Source organism: Candoia aspera, chromosome 4 (assembly GCF_035149785.1).
Source record: "Candoia aspera isolate rCanAsp1 chromosome 4, rCanAsp1.hap2, whole genome shotgun sequence".
NCBI lineage: Eukaryota > Metazoa > Chordata > Lepidosauria > Squamata > Boidae > Candoia > Candoia aspera.
In genome coordinates this window covers 99,084,840-99,101,526 of record NC_086156.1, presented here as the reverse complement: position 1 = coordinate 99,101,526, position 16,687 = coordinate 99,084,840, and the positions used below count along the sequence as shown (strand labels likewise).

The window sequence follows — 16,687 nt, the reverse complement described above, 5'->3', positions numbered from 1 at the left end:
CTAAATAAAACGGATAATACCACGATTCTGAGACAAATTGAACCGAGGAGCACTCAGAAGACAACATGGTCTAAAAGATGCATCATAAAAGCAACCCAGGGTGGGGGGACTTGTTATGTGGGAAAACAGCCTCACAGGTTAGAGCAGGTATCACGTACTCCATGAATGAGTCAGTTATCACCCTGGCTGAATAGACCATCTGGATTTCTCTGCCCTGGTCAGGTCAAGACCCATCTCATACAGCATTCTTTCTAACAAGCCTATCAAACAGCAAATAGAATGGAATCCACAAACTTGGCCAGTGATTAACACTTGACTACAATCTCCTTCCCTTAGCCCCTGTTCTATATGCATATTTTTAGAATCAGCATACTAAGTATAATCTTCAGCAAAACAATCAGTTCTAGGCTAGGAACAAGTAGATTAAGGGTTGGCAGGGGAATATGAATGAGATATGCTCACCTGGTGCCAACCTGTTACTCTAGGCTTGAAAGGGTCTCATAGGTTCCTCCTACATCTATGCCATCCCATGAGCCCAGATAGGCTTCCTGACCAGTGGCAACAATATTCCCAAGCAATACTGTACTGGGCTTCCTGAGAGCCACCATTTCAACGTTGTGAGAGTTTCAATGGGAAGTTATATATAAATGTTTCAAATGTCCTCTAAAAACCAAGGGTGTCTAGGATGTAGGCCTGGCTGACACATCACACTACACCACAATGCAGGGGTTGCCTGTTTCTGGCATGCTAATTGAATCCAACCAGTGTGATTTCTAAACCATGATCCATGGCTTAGCATACTGCATTAATTGTGGTTAATTCAATAAACCATGGTTAAGTAAACCATGGCTTAGTGCAATAGATGAATACAGGCGAAGAGTCACTCAGCTGTATTATGTGAAATATAAATGACAGGCTTCGCTGGGGCAACCTTTTAAATTATCCACAATGCCATGATGGAGACTACATTGTGGACAATTTGGCATTGTACAAATTTAATTGGCGAGGCAAGAACTGCCACGAAGAGGGGGCAGACAGAGCAGGTGGGCAGTTGGATCTCCTTGAGGCCACCTAGTAGCATCCAGGACTTCTGCAGCCCCAATATGGTACCCCAAATATTGAGAGCTTAGTGGAAGATTGAAAAACAATCCCACCTGGAGCCACAAGGCGGTATCAATTAAAGTTCTGTGCAAATGAGGCGTAAAATAGCCAGAAGGTGTAAAGAGAGCTGTGAAGAGGTGCCAGGTGAAAAGCTATATCTAGGATATTTTAAAGAGCTGTAAAAAAGACTCGTGGCATGGAAGAAGAAAAGGAGTTTTGTTTAGATCTCTCCATTCAGTGCCTCCAAAAGAAAGTTAGAAAAGGACCTCCTACATTCTACATGATCAGAAATCTCAATTCTTTAAACTGAATTACCCAACATTGATCTGAATATGCTCACCTAGCAGCCCGCACATTTCTTATCTGTTTCAAATACCATATGCAAGTTTCTGGTATCCACAATGCCTTTAAAGCAAAGAGGAGGCAAGGGAAAACCAAGCCCAAACAGGATTCTAGTAATGGGACTTGGATTCTGTGGTGGAACTCAATGTCGTATCTGTCTGGATGGTCGAAATTCAGGTTACAACTCTAAAACACAAAGTCACAAGAACTAGAATTGAGGGAATCAGCTCATCCCTTACATTGTTACTACATGAATGTAGTGAGCTTCTTCAGTTCGGTGTCCTCCAGATGTGTTGGATTTTAATTACTATAATGACTACCCACCATGGCTATTCTGGGAACTCTAATGTAGGGATTTTTTTTAATACAAGGAAAAGTGTCTTAAATGTGAACTTTGACTCCTCTGAAGTCTGAACAGTCCAAACTTTGAACATTTTGGAGACCAATCCCTGCTAAGCACACTTCCTGGGGGGAAGAAGAATGGCTTCTACCCCTTGAATCTATCAATCAGTGGGATTAGTGCTGCTTTTCTTAAAAGAGCATTACTGGAGGAAGGATGCCAATGAATTGTGCTTTTATTATTATAGAATTATATTTCATTCTTGGATTTGCCTCACATACTTGATTTTGACCAAAGCCACATCATGACCTCACACCACAAGCTCTGCATCTTTTGGGCAGGCCTGCAACACGCAATGCATGTAGAAAAGGGCAGGGGCCTGCATTGTGACACCAGGACAATATGACCCTGCTTACATCGCTCTGTCCCCTTTTGCCCGCCCCCCCCAACACCACTAGATTGGTTAATCAATATAGTAAATAAATAAGGAAAACTTTCACACAGATTGAAAACCAGCACAATAGGAAAATAACAGAGATAAAAAGTTCTCGCTCTACTGTCCACTAATCTTTTGCCAGATGAGAACTCAAAGACACACACATGCCAGATGTTGTTTTCATAAGGCGGTGCATTCCAAGCCAGGGACTACAGCATAACCACCTGATTCTGCTGTGTGTATAAGAGCTGGCATGATTGAATGGAAATGTGTCTGCCTCTATTTCTTCCTTCTAGGTAATGCTGCGATCTGCATTCAACTTCAATCTCATAGTGGCTGAGAATTTTGGGAGTTCAAGTCTACCATATCTTGAAAACCACAGGTTGAAGGAGTTTGTGATGGGCAGGAAGTGGCCTCCAGCAGCATCTGCAGGATTTTGCTATTTCATCAGAATGACAAAAGCAGCATGGTGGTGTCATGCCACAAGCTCCACCTCTTTTGGACATGTGTGTGACATCATAATGCACGTAGAAAAGGGTGGGGCTTGCATCGCAACACTGCTTTCATCATTCTGAACCCTCTTGCCCACTCCACAGACACCCCACTGGTTTGCTGAACCAACCACAATCCACCCTTGAAGTTTTTCAGATAATTTCCTTTCCTTTCAAGATTAGTTAGCAATCACTTCCCCAACACTTGTAGCATTCTCAGCTTTGTGCACTGAAGTGGGAAGAACTATTTCATTCAGTTTTTTTTTCTTAGCTTCTGCTGCCTAGAAAACCTTTATAAAGTACATGTACATTAATAAATACACTGTATAGCAAAGCAGATTAGTGACAGCATCTCATTTCCTTGCTGAATACCTGTGTCTGCAAAGGCTTTCAAAAATTCTATGAAGAAGTTTATTTTCACTGAATGACAGTTTGCTGTATTTGCCCTACCTACTTAACTAGGTAATAGCTAAGCTGATGTATTTCCACATGCCTTTGCAGATGCATGTTAAGCTTGATTTATGTTAACTCTGGTTGGTTTTTTTAACTCAGCATCTTGTGCAAACTCAGCCCATTTGGTTAGTTTATAGTTCAGTGGACTGTGCAAAGCCAGCAAATGAGTTAATTCAGCAACCAGGTTAAATAGGCTGCAGTCTACTGCTATCACATTTGAACACAACCTTGAGGAATTCCAGCACAAAGCTAGTCTATCACTTCATTCATTCATTCATTCATTCATTCATTCATTCATCACATTTACGTAGCCACTCATCTCAAGTCAAGTGATTCTGGGCGGTCTATGAAAAAGTTAAAAACAATATATACAAATTAATATTAATATTATGAACACTAAAAACTTTAAAATTATAAAAAGCATAAAACTAAAGCAGAATAAAAAACAGATTGGACAAAGAGCAGGTGTTTATATTAGTCCCTCCCCACCCCTACAATGCTCCATGCCCAATCTAGAATGTAATTCTTTTAAAGACAGGATGGGGGAAGGAGGGGCTAAATCCCATGGGAAGTAGCTATCTCGCTTGTTGGATCTCCAATAGTGTTGCCTCTCCCAATAACAACTATTTCAACTTCAACCTGGTTGGGAGAAAATGGAATTTAAACTCCAAGAAATCTGCTGTGCACAAGGTTGACAAAGCTGGATCAGATCCTACCAGGTCCAGATTTTAATCATGGATTCAGAACATCAATGGCTGTTGTTTAAAGCGTAGAGAAGGAATAGGAGGTATCACCAGCTTAGTATAGGCCTAACCCAATGGAATTGAGAATAAACGGTGGTTTATTCAACCATTTCCCATTTTATAATTTAAAAACGTCTATTAAAAGTTCCCAGTGAAGAAATGAAGCTGGCTAAAAGGACCATTGAAGTATTCCATACTCAGCCCGCCAGTTCAGAAACGTTGTGAAGACCCTCAGAAAAGCTGATCATTTTCATAAAGGCTTTTTGTTACATTTTTCTACCCTATTTATAGATACCAAGTATTATAGCTGTGGAGATTCTACTCATCCAGGAGGGAGAAAGAGATCTTGCACCATCCAACTCACGTGCTGAATAGTTCCATAGGAAACAGTTCAACAAAACTTTTAAAATCAATGGATGTATTGTTCACACTGTTTTTAGTATACTTTATGCCCAAATTCCCCTTTGGTAAATTTCAGGAAATAGCTCTCTACCAGTTGGTTTAACACTGAGCACATTCTTGTCCTGAATCCAAGGAGAATATCTATCTGCCTTTTACTCTCACAATTTCCTAGTAAGAGACTTGCAGAGATGATTGAAGGGGAGGTATGGTTTACAGAAAAAAACCCAAAGAAGACATTGGGGCAGGATAATTTTACTTTTAATTAAATCTAAGGCTGGAATGGAGACCACAGATCACATCACAAACAGCATACTTTGGGAGCACAGGGTTCCAAATTTCATCCATGGCATTTGTATTTAAAGGCTGTCTAATGGCGGATCATGAAAACAACTGAGATTTTGGGGGGCAGCTACTGTCATTCCAGCAGTTAAAGCTATACTAAAGAGCCTGGAGTTAGATGAGTTGTTGATTTTTCATTTTTGGACATCTAAAGTTAAAGCATGTTTAATAGAGATGCCGTTATAATTTCAGATCATGCTTCTGTGAGGTTTGTTGCTCAAACTGATAAGTGATCTTTGAATGTATTTTTGCTGAATTACAAATGTTTTGTTAAGCAAAAACATTATTGCATGTGTGTCATAGAAAAAGAAGCATGAATTGGCTACAGCTACATTTTAAAAGAAGAAACCTAAAAAATTGTTCTTGATTTATGCATCCCATCCATATCTGGATCTGTATAAACCTTTGGCCTCTGTAAAATACAAACTTAAACAAGTTTTACCAGAAGCGATCATAGGGGGGATGTCAAAAAAGTCAAGATGGCAGCAACAACCATGCAATGAAAACCCTTTCCCTTTTTTATGTGCATTGACGAACATAAAAAAGGGACACGGCTTTGATCACAGGGCTGTGGCCACCAACCTTTTGACCCGCTCCTTGCAGACACCCCTCAGCCTTATACTTCTAAAAGAGATTCATTTTAGAAAAGCACATAGCAGATAGCAACAATTTTGCAAAATTGAGAGAAATGTAGTAAATATTGCACCATCTACTTGGGATATAAATGGGAAGGTATATAGGGATTCCATTCATTAATCAACATTTTTAAAAATTCTGTTCTAAATTATACCATTCAACTTGTTCATCAGTGGTTGTTTTTAGTTTAGCTGTTTTGTTTTGTTTATGCTTTTAATTGCTTTAATTTAATATTACACTTCATAAGCAGCCCAGAATCTGCTGCAGTGGGCTGCTATAATAAATTTCAGACGATTAGATTCCATTTTTGCATCACAGGACCAGCTTATTCATCTTACTTTGTAAAATTGTCACTTCGCTTAAATCTATGAAATTGGGAAGACTGATAATTTTCCAACTGATTGGTATAAAAAGCTTACTGGGTTTCTGTCCCCCATAGAAGGTCCACAATTAAGATTTTTCAAATAAAAACCCTGCCTTTTAGTTTTGATGAGGCAACTATCATCATTCCAAAGCTGGGCAAAATCTCTACTATCTGTTCTCACTATAGACCTCATTTTTTGATAAAAACAGATGCTAAGAAGCTAGCAACTAAGTTGGCCCATATGTTATAGGCTGTTCTTCCAACTACAGCTCAAGCTGGATTTACACTGGGCTGTGCTATTTCTTACAATACCAGATTTTTAACTGATGTTCTTGCTTCAACTCAAAACAGACAAAATAGACAAGACCCAGCAGGTCTCATTTCTTCAATGCTAAGAAAGGTTTTGCAAAAGTTTCATATTGTGAATTGACATGATTTATTCAACTCTTAAATTAGGGATAATTATTAATAGTGTGCCTTCTGCTCGTTAAACATATGTTGAAGTATATATCAGGGATGTCCTCTTTAATTTACCTTTAGAACCCTTTGTCAACATAAGTAGAAATTCTGAAAATATAAATTAAATTGCCTGGGGGAGAAACATACGATTTTATATTATGTTGATAACGTGCTTTATTAGAAGACCAGAAATGTCTGTTTCTAATCTTATTTCATTAGCAGATGAGTTTGGAATCACATCTGGTTGCTTTCTGAACTGGTGTCAAGCCCACTTGATGGCACTGGTCACCTTCTGACCCCTTTGCTTATCTTGGCAGCAAAAGATTTCTCAGCTGGTAAACTTGAATTCATCCAGTGCTTTGATGTCAGTAAAAGATCTAGACAGATGGTTTAAAACTCTCCTGTGTATTTGAAGTCAGATAAATGGGATTAAAATGAATAAAACTCAAGGCTTGATTGCTATTTTGAGGGGCTTTCCCATATATTTCCATCACATTATTTTAAATAAATATACAACGCAATGGATAAATTTCTTGGCAAGGACATCCTACATTTTTCCAGCATTTTCACTGTATATTATAGCTATCCATTAAGAAAGGTGGTTTGAAGGTCCCCCCTCTCCCCATTCATCACTGAGTGTTTAATGCTGCAAGACATATATGGGAAATATTGAGTTGCAGACATAACTTTGGCTGTTTATCCATGAGATGCTTATGTTTATGGAAACTCTAAGTTATCTAAATGACTAGCATCTGATACTGTCTTTTGGGTAAACTGGTCCTCTTATAACGTCATCCTGGATCAACTCAGCTCTGAGGAAAACTTTGAAAAACTTTTGCAGAACTAAAAAAAAAATTCATTTGCCTCAGAGGGTTTCTTAGCAATATATACAGCTTAAGTATTTGTTATCTGGTTTATCTGATCCAGAAGTAATTACCACTCCTTAGCTACTACTGAGGTTAGAAGTTTAGGAACACTCATCTGTGGCTCCTATGTCAATAACCTCTTTCTTTGAAGGGAGTAGATGGAATTGATTTTATTTATTTATTACGATTTACAGGTAGTCCTCGTTTAGCGACCACAATTGGGACCAGCAATTAGGTCATCATGTGAAGCAGTCACTAAGTGAAAAATCACATGACTGTGACTGTGCTTATGATTTTACACAGGACAACCCATACTAACTGACTGTAATGGTGAACTCATGACTGAGAGAGAGAGAGAGATGCTGCAAAGGTCATAAATGCAGGCATTGGTCGCAAAGTTACTTTTTCGGCACCGTCGTAATTGCAAACGGTCGCTGTCTGAGTCAGTTGCTAAGAGAGGATGACCTGTATATGGCTGCCCATCTCGAATTCATGACTCTGGATGGCTAACAACAGTTAAAAACATCATATAACACCACATAATAATAACAATGCATCCATAATCATCAGGTGAGGTAACACACACACACACACCAGCAACAAATTAACACAACCATTGCACAGGCTCTGTCACATCTGGATCCCTAAGCATGTCTTTAAGGCCTTGTGGAAGGCCAACAGGTTGGGACTAATCTAATCTCCAGGAGGAGGATGTTCCAAAGGGCAGGTACCATGACAGAAAAGGCTTTCTTCCTGGGTCTTACCAGATGACACTCTCTGATAGATGGGACTTGGAGCATGGCTCTCCTGCTGGACCTAATGGCATGGGTAGGCCCATGCCATGCAGGGGTTTACAGGTAATTACCAGCACCCCAAATTGAACCTGGAAGCATACTGACAACTAGTGCAGCTCGCAGAGGGGCACTGATCAAGGAGTGCACATTCTGTACCTGCTGCAGCGTCCAGATGTTCTTCAAGGGCAGCCCCCTGTAAAGCTCATTGCAGTACTCTAGTCATTTATGCGACTTTTGAAATTGATTATGTGACATGAACTCAGAGTAGACTCTTTGCGACCAAATAGATAGAAATACTCAGAATAAAAGATTGTACTAAACAACATGAAATTAGTTCACTATGACCTTAAAAAGAAGTGAATACATCAACAATAGAATTGTTTTGTAGATCCTGGACATTTCAGAAAATGTTTAGTAAGGATTGGTTAAAATTACCATGGTGTTTTTAAGAAACCAATGTCAATTCACACTGCAACAGTAATAGATCAAGACCAAATCATGTGAGTTAATGTTCCAGCTCATCATCTCTATGTAATTCAAGAGCTGGAACATGATTTGGTCTTGACCTTTTACTGTTGCAATGTGAGTTGACATTGATTTCTTAATATAATTCTGGATTAATAGTGGTATTTTAAGGAGGCATATGTTCTTGGCTACATGCCCAGGATTTAGTATCTACCAAGGTATCAAGAACTGTGGATTTTTTCAGGCATGGGTTTACATAAAAGAATTATTGTATAACATTGGAAGGAGAAATTTACACCTGATTTTCAGAAATGGATTGATATATGTTTGTCAACACTTAAATTAGTTTTTTTTCCTGACAAAGAGACAAAAAAGAACTTTTGAAAAATATGGTAGATCTTTTTGGAACTGTTTTGTTTATAATATAATTTCTAGGCCTCTTTCTTCTTTTTCTTTCCCCCTTTTTTCCTATGATTCATGCTGTTATATGCATTTGTATTTTTTATCAGTTTGCATAATACAATTATTTTAAAACTAAGCACTTTTTAATGGGCAAATACCTACTCATTCCCAGTAAGTAGTTTTCCAAGTTCCTTAAGTCATGTTTGTGCTGATAAAAAGAAGAAAAAGATTGAGAAATAAAACGTTGGATTGTGACTAGTTAAATGGAAAAACACAGATGAGCACTTGTAGTTTTGTGCCCACCAGTCCTGCTAAACCATGATTTGCTTTAAACCACAGCTTGTTGAAAAAGCTACAAGTGCTTGTGTCACTCTTACTGCTACCTCATAAATCACGGTTTACAAAGCAGAGTGGCTGAGTTCACACAACATATCAAGACAAAAACTCATCACATGATGGCTTGTGATCACCCAGGTTGAAAGTTGGTTCAGACAATATGGCTGCCATGTATTCTCAGTCACACTAGATATGGCTGCATTCAAGCAAAGAGAGATGTCACTTGTGAACCGACCAAACATAGCAATGGTTGGCATCTAGTTCCACAACCTGTGCAGCATTTTTTCTCAGTGACACAACTGTTGGATTGCTGCCAGTTATATCCATCCTCTCTTGATTCATCTGAACAAGTCTTTCTTTGGGACCTTCTCTAGACCAGTCTGTCTATGGAACACAAGTCCTAGGCGACCCCACAAAGCAGTCTCCCATAATTTTGCACCTTCCCGGTGTGTTTGGTCTGTGACTTTCAGGATTCCCACCAGCATGGCCAAAGCAAAGGAATTCCGGGAGTCGACATTCCGACACATCTGGAGGGCACCAGGTCGAAAAAGGATGCCATCGATGCACTCTAGGCTAGTAAAGACCACTGAGTGTCCTCAAACATCAGAGGGCTACCCAAAATTCAGTGCACTGTCAGACTCCCTTAAGAGAAGAATCTTCTTGCATGACTGTAACCTCAAGGGACCCCAAGCTCTTTGAGACCATCGATGCACCTCAAAACTCCTCTGCTGCTCCTTCCTGCTGACCCCCTCCCTCATCCTTACTTCTTTTACTCTGACCCCTTCCATTTCCGTTTCCATTTCATCTCCATCTCTCCCCTACTCTCTTCCCTACCCCTAACTTCAGATCTGGTCCTCCATCTTTCCCAGGGCTCGTCTCCCTCCGGACGTCTCCCAAGCTTTCGCTCCTCCCTCCCGCTCCCCCGCCCGGGTGCTTCACTCCATCCTCCCCATCCCAATCCCAATCCCAATCCTCCCCAGGACCAGGCTGGCTCGCCCTTCCCTCCCTCCTTCCCTCCCTTCGAGTCGCACCTTTTCCTCGGTCCCCGAGGCTTCCCTCCCTCCCTCTGCCCCACGCTTCCCCTCCTGCCCCATCCTATTTCGAGAGTCCCACTTCTCCACCCATCTCTCCCCGCCCCTCCGTCCTTCTGCCTCCCTTGCCTTTCTCTGCCCCTCGGTTTAGCTGATCGCCCCCTCCCTCCTCCCCTCCCTTCCAGCAAGATTTCTCGGGGCTGCGCTGCAGTTGGGTTCGCGTTACTCAAGTCCCCCACCAACACTTTTCCCCCCCATATTTCTCGCGCGCTCTCTCCCCGGCTCCGTCCATCCGCCCCCTTCCCCTGCCTCCCGCCTCTCTCTTCTCCCCTCCCCTCCCCTCGCCTCGCCTCTCTTCCCGGCTGCCTTGCCCGCCAGCTGTCCCCTTCTGCCCTCGCGAGCCCCAGTCCCACCTCTTTTCACTTCATGCCCTCGATGCCCACGTTCCCACGGCGGGGGGCGGGTAGGACTCACCTGCTGGTAGCCCAAATCCTCTGGAGCAAATTCGCTCCCCGCTGCCTCGAACTGGAAGTTGATATGCGGCGCCTGGTGCAGAAGGAAAGTCCACCACGAAGCTCGGTACCCCTGGGGGGACCCCATCCTTTCGACCCGGGGCGCCCAGAAGCCCGGCGCTGCTCACCGTGCTGGACGTAGCCCTCCCATGCTGGCGCAGGGATGGATTTGGGGAACGGAGTGAAGAGAGGCTCTGCAAAACATCAGGGCTTATCCGCGCGGGATATTGGGGGGAGGGAGGGGGATTGTGGGGAAATAAGGGGGGAGCTGGGGGGAGAGGATTGAGAAAGGCGGAGAGCCACCTAGCGGAAGCGTCTGTGAAATCGCCAAATTCTTGCCTGCCCTTCCGGAGACTGATAGCTGGGCTCCCCCCGGTGGGCTTAGCCTTCTGTGCAGTAAAGACCAGCCCCTCTTAGCAGAGCAGTTGCAGCAGCAGCAGGCCTTTGCTTTTGCCCCAGATGAGGTCCTCATCATGAGGAACAGGACTTTCCCTAGTGGTCAGCCAGCATGGCCTTTTGGGGGTAGGGAGTTGTTAGGATTAGAGTTCAGGCATCTCAAGGGCACCAGGTCATGGAAGGCTGGGTTAGCAGAGCCACCACGAAAGATTTGTACTTTCAGACTTGCAAGATTCTGTTAATGGAGCCTTACAATAAAGTAGAATTAGCTGTCTGGTCTATCTGGAAAGGCTGGCAGGATATGTAATGAGTAAAAAAGTAGATCTATAGGATTAAAAAAAATGTTTGGATGAGGGATTCATCACCAGCCGATTGCTTCAGTAATTCTAACAGCTTTTGTTGCATAGTTTCTGGAACTGGAGGGAGAGCAATTAGTAAGTAGGGGTGGCTATTTTTCCATAATAGGGAAGAACACATTTTCTCCCCTTAATATGTAAATCCGGTTCTGGTGTGGCTCTTGTATGAAATTTGGCATCATGGAGCCATTGGCTATTGGTGGTGATGTCATCACTGGTGGGTGACAGTGCTCCATCAGGTTTGGCCATTTTAGGAACTTTTATTTGTATTATTTTGTCAATGAATGTCTCTAGCTGGTGTTCCACCCCCATCTCAAACGAGCCGCAAGCTAATTACATGGTGTCCCGACTTTCACTGTACAATCAGCTCTCCAGCAGTTCTCCAGCCTCCCTGACTTCTCACGCATCCAAGGGAGACATCCTGAAGGAACTTGTCCAGCTGGGCTTGAAAAAGCCTGGGAAGTATGAGCAAGGCAGGGAGGCTTCGGAGCAGTGAAAAGATGTGCAGTGGAAAACCACACCAGCTATAGCAGCCTCTGCTACCTCCAGCAATAATACATTTTTTGGAAAGCACAAAAACTCCAAGAGGAAATTGAAAGAAATTCTCATGCACCCTGACAGTCTGATAGAAAAATGGAGACTTTCTTTATAGGGAATGCAAATGTTGAGAAACTGCGAAGCAAAATCTGCATGGATGGACCTGTACTATTGAATTTCACTGCAGGTAGTTCTCACTTAAAAACCACAATTCGGACCAGAATTTTGCTTGCTAAGCGAAGGGGTCATTAAGTGAACTGACTCGATTTTACTACCATTTTTGTGGTGGTTGTTAAGCGAATCACCATGGGTGTTAAGTGAACCATGTGGTTGTTAAATGAATCGCACAGTTTCCCATTGATTTTGCTTGCCAGAAGCTGGCCAGGAAGGTAAAAAATGGTGATCACATGACCACGGGCTACTGCAATGGTCATAAATGCAAACCGGTTGCCAAGTGCCCAAATCGTGATCATGTGAGTGGGGGGGGATGATGTGATGGTCGTAAGTATGAGGACTGGTCGTAAGTCGGGTTTTCCAGCACTGTCGTAAGTCCAAACAATCACTAAACGAATGGTCATTAAACAAGGACTACCTGTACTTTGAATTAAAAGTACGGGTTTCACCTGACCTTTTCAAATACTGAATCCCATATTGGATGGGCCTACTCCATGTTGGGGACAGAAAGCAATAGCTCTGTCCCTAGTGTTGAGGCTGCCATCAGTGGCCCTGTGAGCCCCCAATTCCCCCCACAATGCCTTTGTTTCAACCCAGCTCCACCATGCTGAAGCCTTATTTCAGTGCCAGTGCAGGAGGAGGAGAAGCAGCTTAAAAAGCAAAGAAAAGAACACTGCTTCTGCTTGTCTCCTGCCAAGCCATTCTCATTCAGCTCAGATGTTTCTTCCACTTTCATGCATTAAAAAAAGTGTATTTTTACAATGTGCATGGTTATCCTGCTGTCCTTCCTTTTCTGATGGAGCTGAAAGCACGCTGCTTGAATTCCTCTGTTTGAAGAGAAATGAAAGCTAAATATACATCCAAGGTGTGACTCCAAAAGAAACTCCTGTTAAAAATCCTTCCATAGGTGTGCGTAGCAAAGATAAGGTGTACTTCCCCCCATTTTTTCCCATCATTGGCAGTCAGCCTCCGACTGGTGTGTCTTATGCATCAGATGACAAATGCTATTTTTATAAACTAAGTTGAGGATTTGGGGAAGGGGGGAAACTAATAATAGGTGGGTGGGCATCCAGTATTGATCAGGTTCACAGCAGGCAGAAAAGCAAGGCTTGTCTCTTTCATCCTGGCTTCGCTGTCCATGAGAACTGCACCCTTGGGCTGTAGATATCAATGCACTTTCCGAGACTAACACGAATTCCAGGGAGGTGGGTCGAATTCTGATCTGTGTGATGGCTCGGGAGGAAGGGTTAGGGTTCTCCCTGCAGGTTGTGGAACTGGTCAAAAGAAATCTGACTTATTATTAAAATGTCAACCTTGTTCCAGTGGTGTCTTTAGCCACAGTAACCTCATCCCCCAGAGGGGATTCAGAACTTGTGTATCAAAGGAAAGCAGATGCCAGAGTAGGAAAGAGCCTGGCATTAAGGGAGCTTTCAAAAATCTTTTGTAACCTTTAAAACTAGAGCAACAATTACTGCTTTCCAGCCTCCATGCTGCACAGTGCCATCCCTGCTTGAACTACTCGATTCCTTTGCTGAGTTGGAGGTTGCAACCCCAAGGCTGGTTGTCTTAGGAGACTCAAACCTGCCCTCTTGTAACATTAAGATGGGAGCAACTCAAAGAGTTTGTGGTCAACATACCAACCACAGACCTATCTCAAGTCATCAAGGGCCTGATGCACACAAAAGGCCACACCTTAGATCTGACTTTTGTCTTGGGGGAGTTGTGATGTGACCTGAAGATGCTGGAGATGGTGGACATTACCATCAGTCCTTTGTCACAGTCAGATCACACTCTGGTTGCTTTTAGACTTAACTGGGGCTGCTGTCCCCACCTTGCAGGAGGTAGGATCTATTGGATCAGCCCATCTTAGGCACCTAATGGACCTGGAAGGGTTCCAGAGGGAGTTTAGAAGTTCCCTGAGGATCTGGTGGGTAGTTTGACCAAGGTCTTAGTCATAGCCTGGAATGCAATTAGGGATTACATGGTGGCAATAAGTACAGCAGAACATTCACCATTTAATCCCCAATTTATTTCTCCACCCTTTCCATGTCTGCAGATAGCTGTTTAAAATGTCCTTGTGAGTCCTGAGAAATTGAACAGGATCCTAAACTCTATCAATCTGACCTTCTTTTTAATAGATCCAAGCCCCTCCTGGTTGATTAAGATTTGCAGGAAGGTGGTGTATGTTTGGGTCCATGTGGTGGTGAATGCTCCTTTGTGTGAAGGGATGGTGCCATCCGCCCTGAATAAGGTGGCAAAAGGAGCTCTCCTAAAGAAGGCATTGATGGACCCAAGAGTCCTGGACAATTTTTGTTCAGTCTCCAACCTTCACTTCCTTAGGAAGGTTGTTGAGAAGATGGTTGGGTTGCAGCTGCAGAGAGCTCTGGATGAAGTAGATTGTCCGGATTCTTTCCAGTCAGGTTTCAGGCCAGGACATACTGCACTTGTGAATGACCTCTGACAGCCACCAGATGGGAGTGGTGCAACAGTCCAGACTCTTCTTGGCCTTCTGGTAATTTTTGATACTATTGACCATGGTATATTTCTCTGCTGGCTACAGGATTAAGAGTGGGAGGCATGGTGTTGAATGGTTCTCCTTTCTCTCAGGCGGGTCCTAATCAGTGTCGGCAGGGGAAGCGGGGAGAGGTCAAGCCTTTGCCTCCATCTGAAGGGTGCCTCAGGGCTTGATACTTTCGTGTCTCCTATTTAACACTGTCAGCCTCCCAGGTAGGCCAGACAGGAAACACAACAAGATGAGCTAATTCTACTTTATTGTAAGGCTCCATTAACAGAATCTTGCAGGTCTGAAAGTGCAAATCTCCCGTTGTCTCTTTTTACAGCCTGATAAGTTAGGGTGGATCCTTTCCTAAGTTTCTTTCTGGGCCTGTTATGCAGCTGCGAGCTCCTCCCTCTTTTATCTGACCATTTCCTAGGCAGCATCTCTTCCCCTCACCTCTCAGGGTCATTCCCACATACCATTATAAACACCTACTTAAAACACAGGGTGAGCTCCTTCACTGATATGGGGTCCAATATCATCAGTATGCTGATGATGCTCAGTTGTACATCTCAACCCCAGATCAACCAATCAGTGCTATCATGGCCAGGTCACAGTGCCTGGAGGCAGTGAAGATCTGGATGAGGAGGAACAGGCTTAAACTCTACCCTGACAAGTCAGAGGGGCTGCGGGTCCTCAGGTCTTCCAGTTTCAGAGATTTGCCATCTTTAGTTCTCAGTAAGATTACAACTTCCCAAAACAGAACTAGCGTGCAATTTGGGGATCCTTCTGGACTCACAGTTCCTGCTCAAGAAGCATGTGGTAGCTGTGGCCAGGGGGTGGGTGGCTGGGTTGCCCAGATTCATCTGGTGCAACAATTGCACCCTTTCCTGGACCAGGACTTCCTCCTCACAATCTCTCATGCTTTAATCACATCACATTTGGACTATTGTAACATGCTCTACTTGAGGTTGTCCCTGAAGATGACCTGGAAGTTGCAACTGGTCCAAAATGCAGCCACATGGACAATTATGGGCATGCCTCAGACTGCCCATGAGATACTATTTCTGCATACGCTACAGTGGTTGCTGGTGTGCAATACAAGTACGGGTTGTAATCTATAAAGCCCTGCATGGCACAGGGCCTGGTTACTTGAGGGGCCATCTTTCTCCCATTGTTTCTGCCTACCCTGAACGATCCAGCAGAATGGGTGCACTATGGTTCCCATCCTTGAAACAATGGCACCTGACGGATCCAAGGAAGCATGCCTCCTGTACTGGGGCACCTGCCCTCTGGAACGGCACCCCTCCAGCAGTGTGCATTGTCCCAACCCTCGGTCCTTTAAGTGAGCCTTGAATACTGGGCTTTTCTGCAGTTGCCGGGATATCTTTTTATGCAGGCCTGGCTCCTTTTTTGGGTTTTGTTGTTTTTATTTGGTCTTGCTCTCTTATTTGTTTTTTTGCGGGGTAGGTGGGCAGTTACTGGCTGTTTTTAACTGCAATACTCCCAGTTGGTTGAACTGGGTAGCTCTATAAATTTGGTTAAACAAAGAACAAACAAAAACAAACAAACAAACATTGAAATTAGAGCAATTTGCTCTGGTTCCTTTTATTTATTGTTTATTGTCAGTAGCTTCCTTGGTGAGTTGTAGAGTCACATGCCTGAATTTTTCTGGACTAGGGAAGGTAGAAAACCAACAGGGATTTATTTGATCCAGTTCTTTAAAGGAAATTTCAGAATCCATTGTTGGTAACATATTGTGTGGAACATTTAAAAGGGCCATTTTAGTTGGCCTAGATAGAAAAGTGTATCAGTGACTACTGGGGACGGTAGAAAAATGCCAGTTACCTGCTGAAATCCTCTCTGTTATTACAAAGAAATAAATGCCCAGAGAAGGAAGGAAGGAAGGAAGGAAGGAAGGAAGGAAGGAAGGAAGGAAGGAAGGAAGGAAGGAAGGAAGGAAGGAAGGAGGGAGGGAGGGAGGGAGGGAGGGAGGGAGGGAGGGAGGGAGGGAAGGAAGGAAGGAAGGAGGGAAGGAAGGAAGGAGGGAGGGAGGGAGGGAGGAAGGAAGGTTGGTTTCTACCAAGAAGAGATTTATTTTATGGGAGATAAGCTAATATCACCTCTTTCTGAGGTGTGTGTATGTGTAAATATGGGGGACATGCTGATGATGTATTTGATAGAAATATGGGCTTGTGATGTCTTTGTAATCCAG

At 43.2% G+C, this 16,687-nt stretch overlaps 1 protein-coding gene across 2 annotated transcripts in view; it reads right to left on the bottom strand.

The window, feature by feature from the left end:
- TTYH1 (tweety family member 1) overlaps positions 1 to 10,729 on the bottom strand; it is a 63,036-nt gene extending 52,307 nt beyond the window's left edge. For both annotated transcript variants that reach the window (XM_063301186.1, XM_063301187.1), the window contains exon 1: positions 10,475 to 10,729. In XM_063301186.1, coding sequence (XP_063157256.1) covers positions 10,475 to 10,600 — 126 coding nt within the window. In that variant the 5' untranslated portion in view covers positions 10,601 to 10,729. The remainder of the gene's footprint in view (positions 1 to 10,474) is intronic.
- Between the last annotated feature and the right edge of the window lie 5,958 nt (positions 10,730 to 16,687).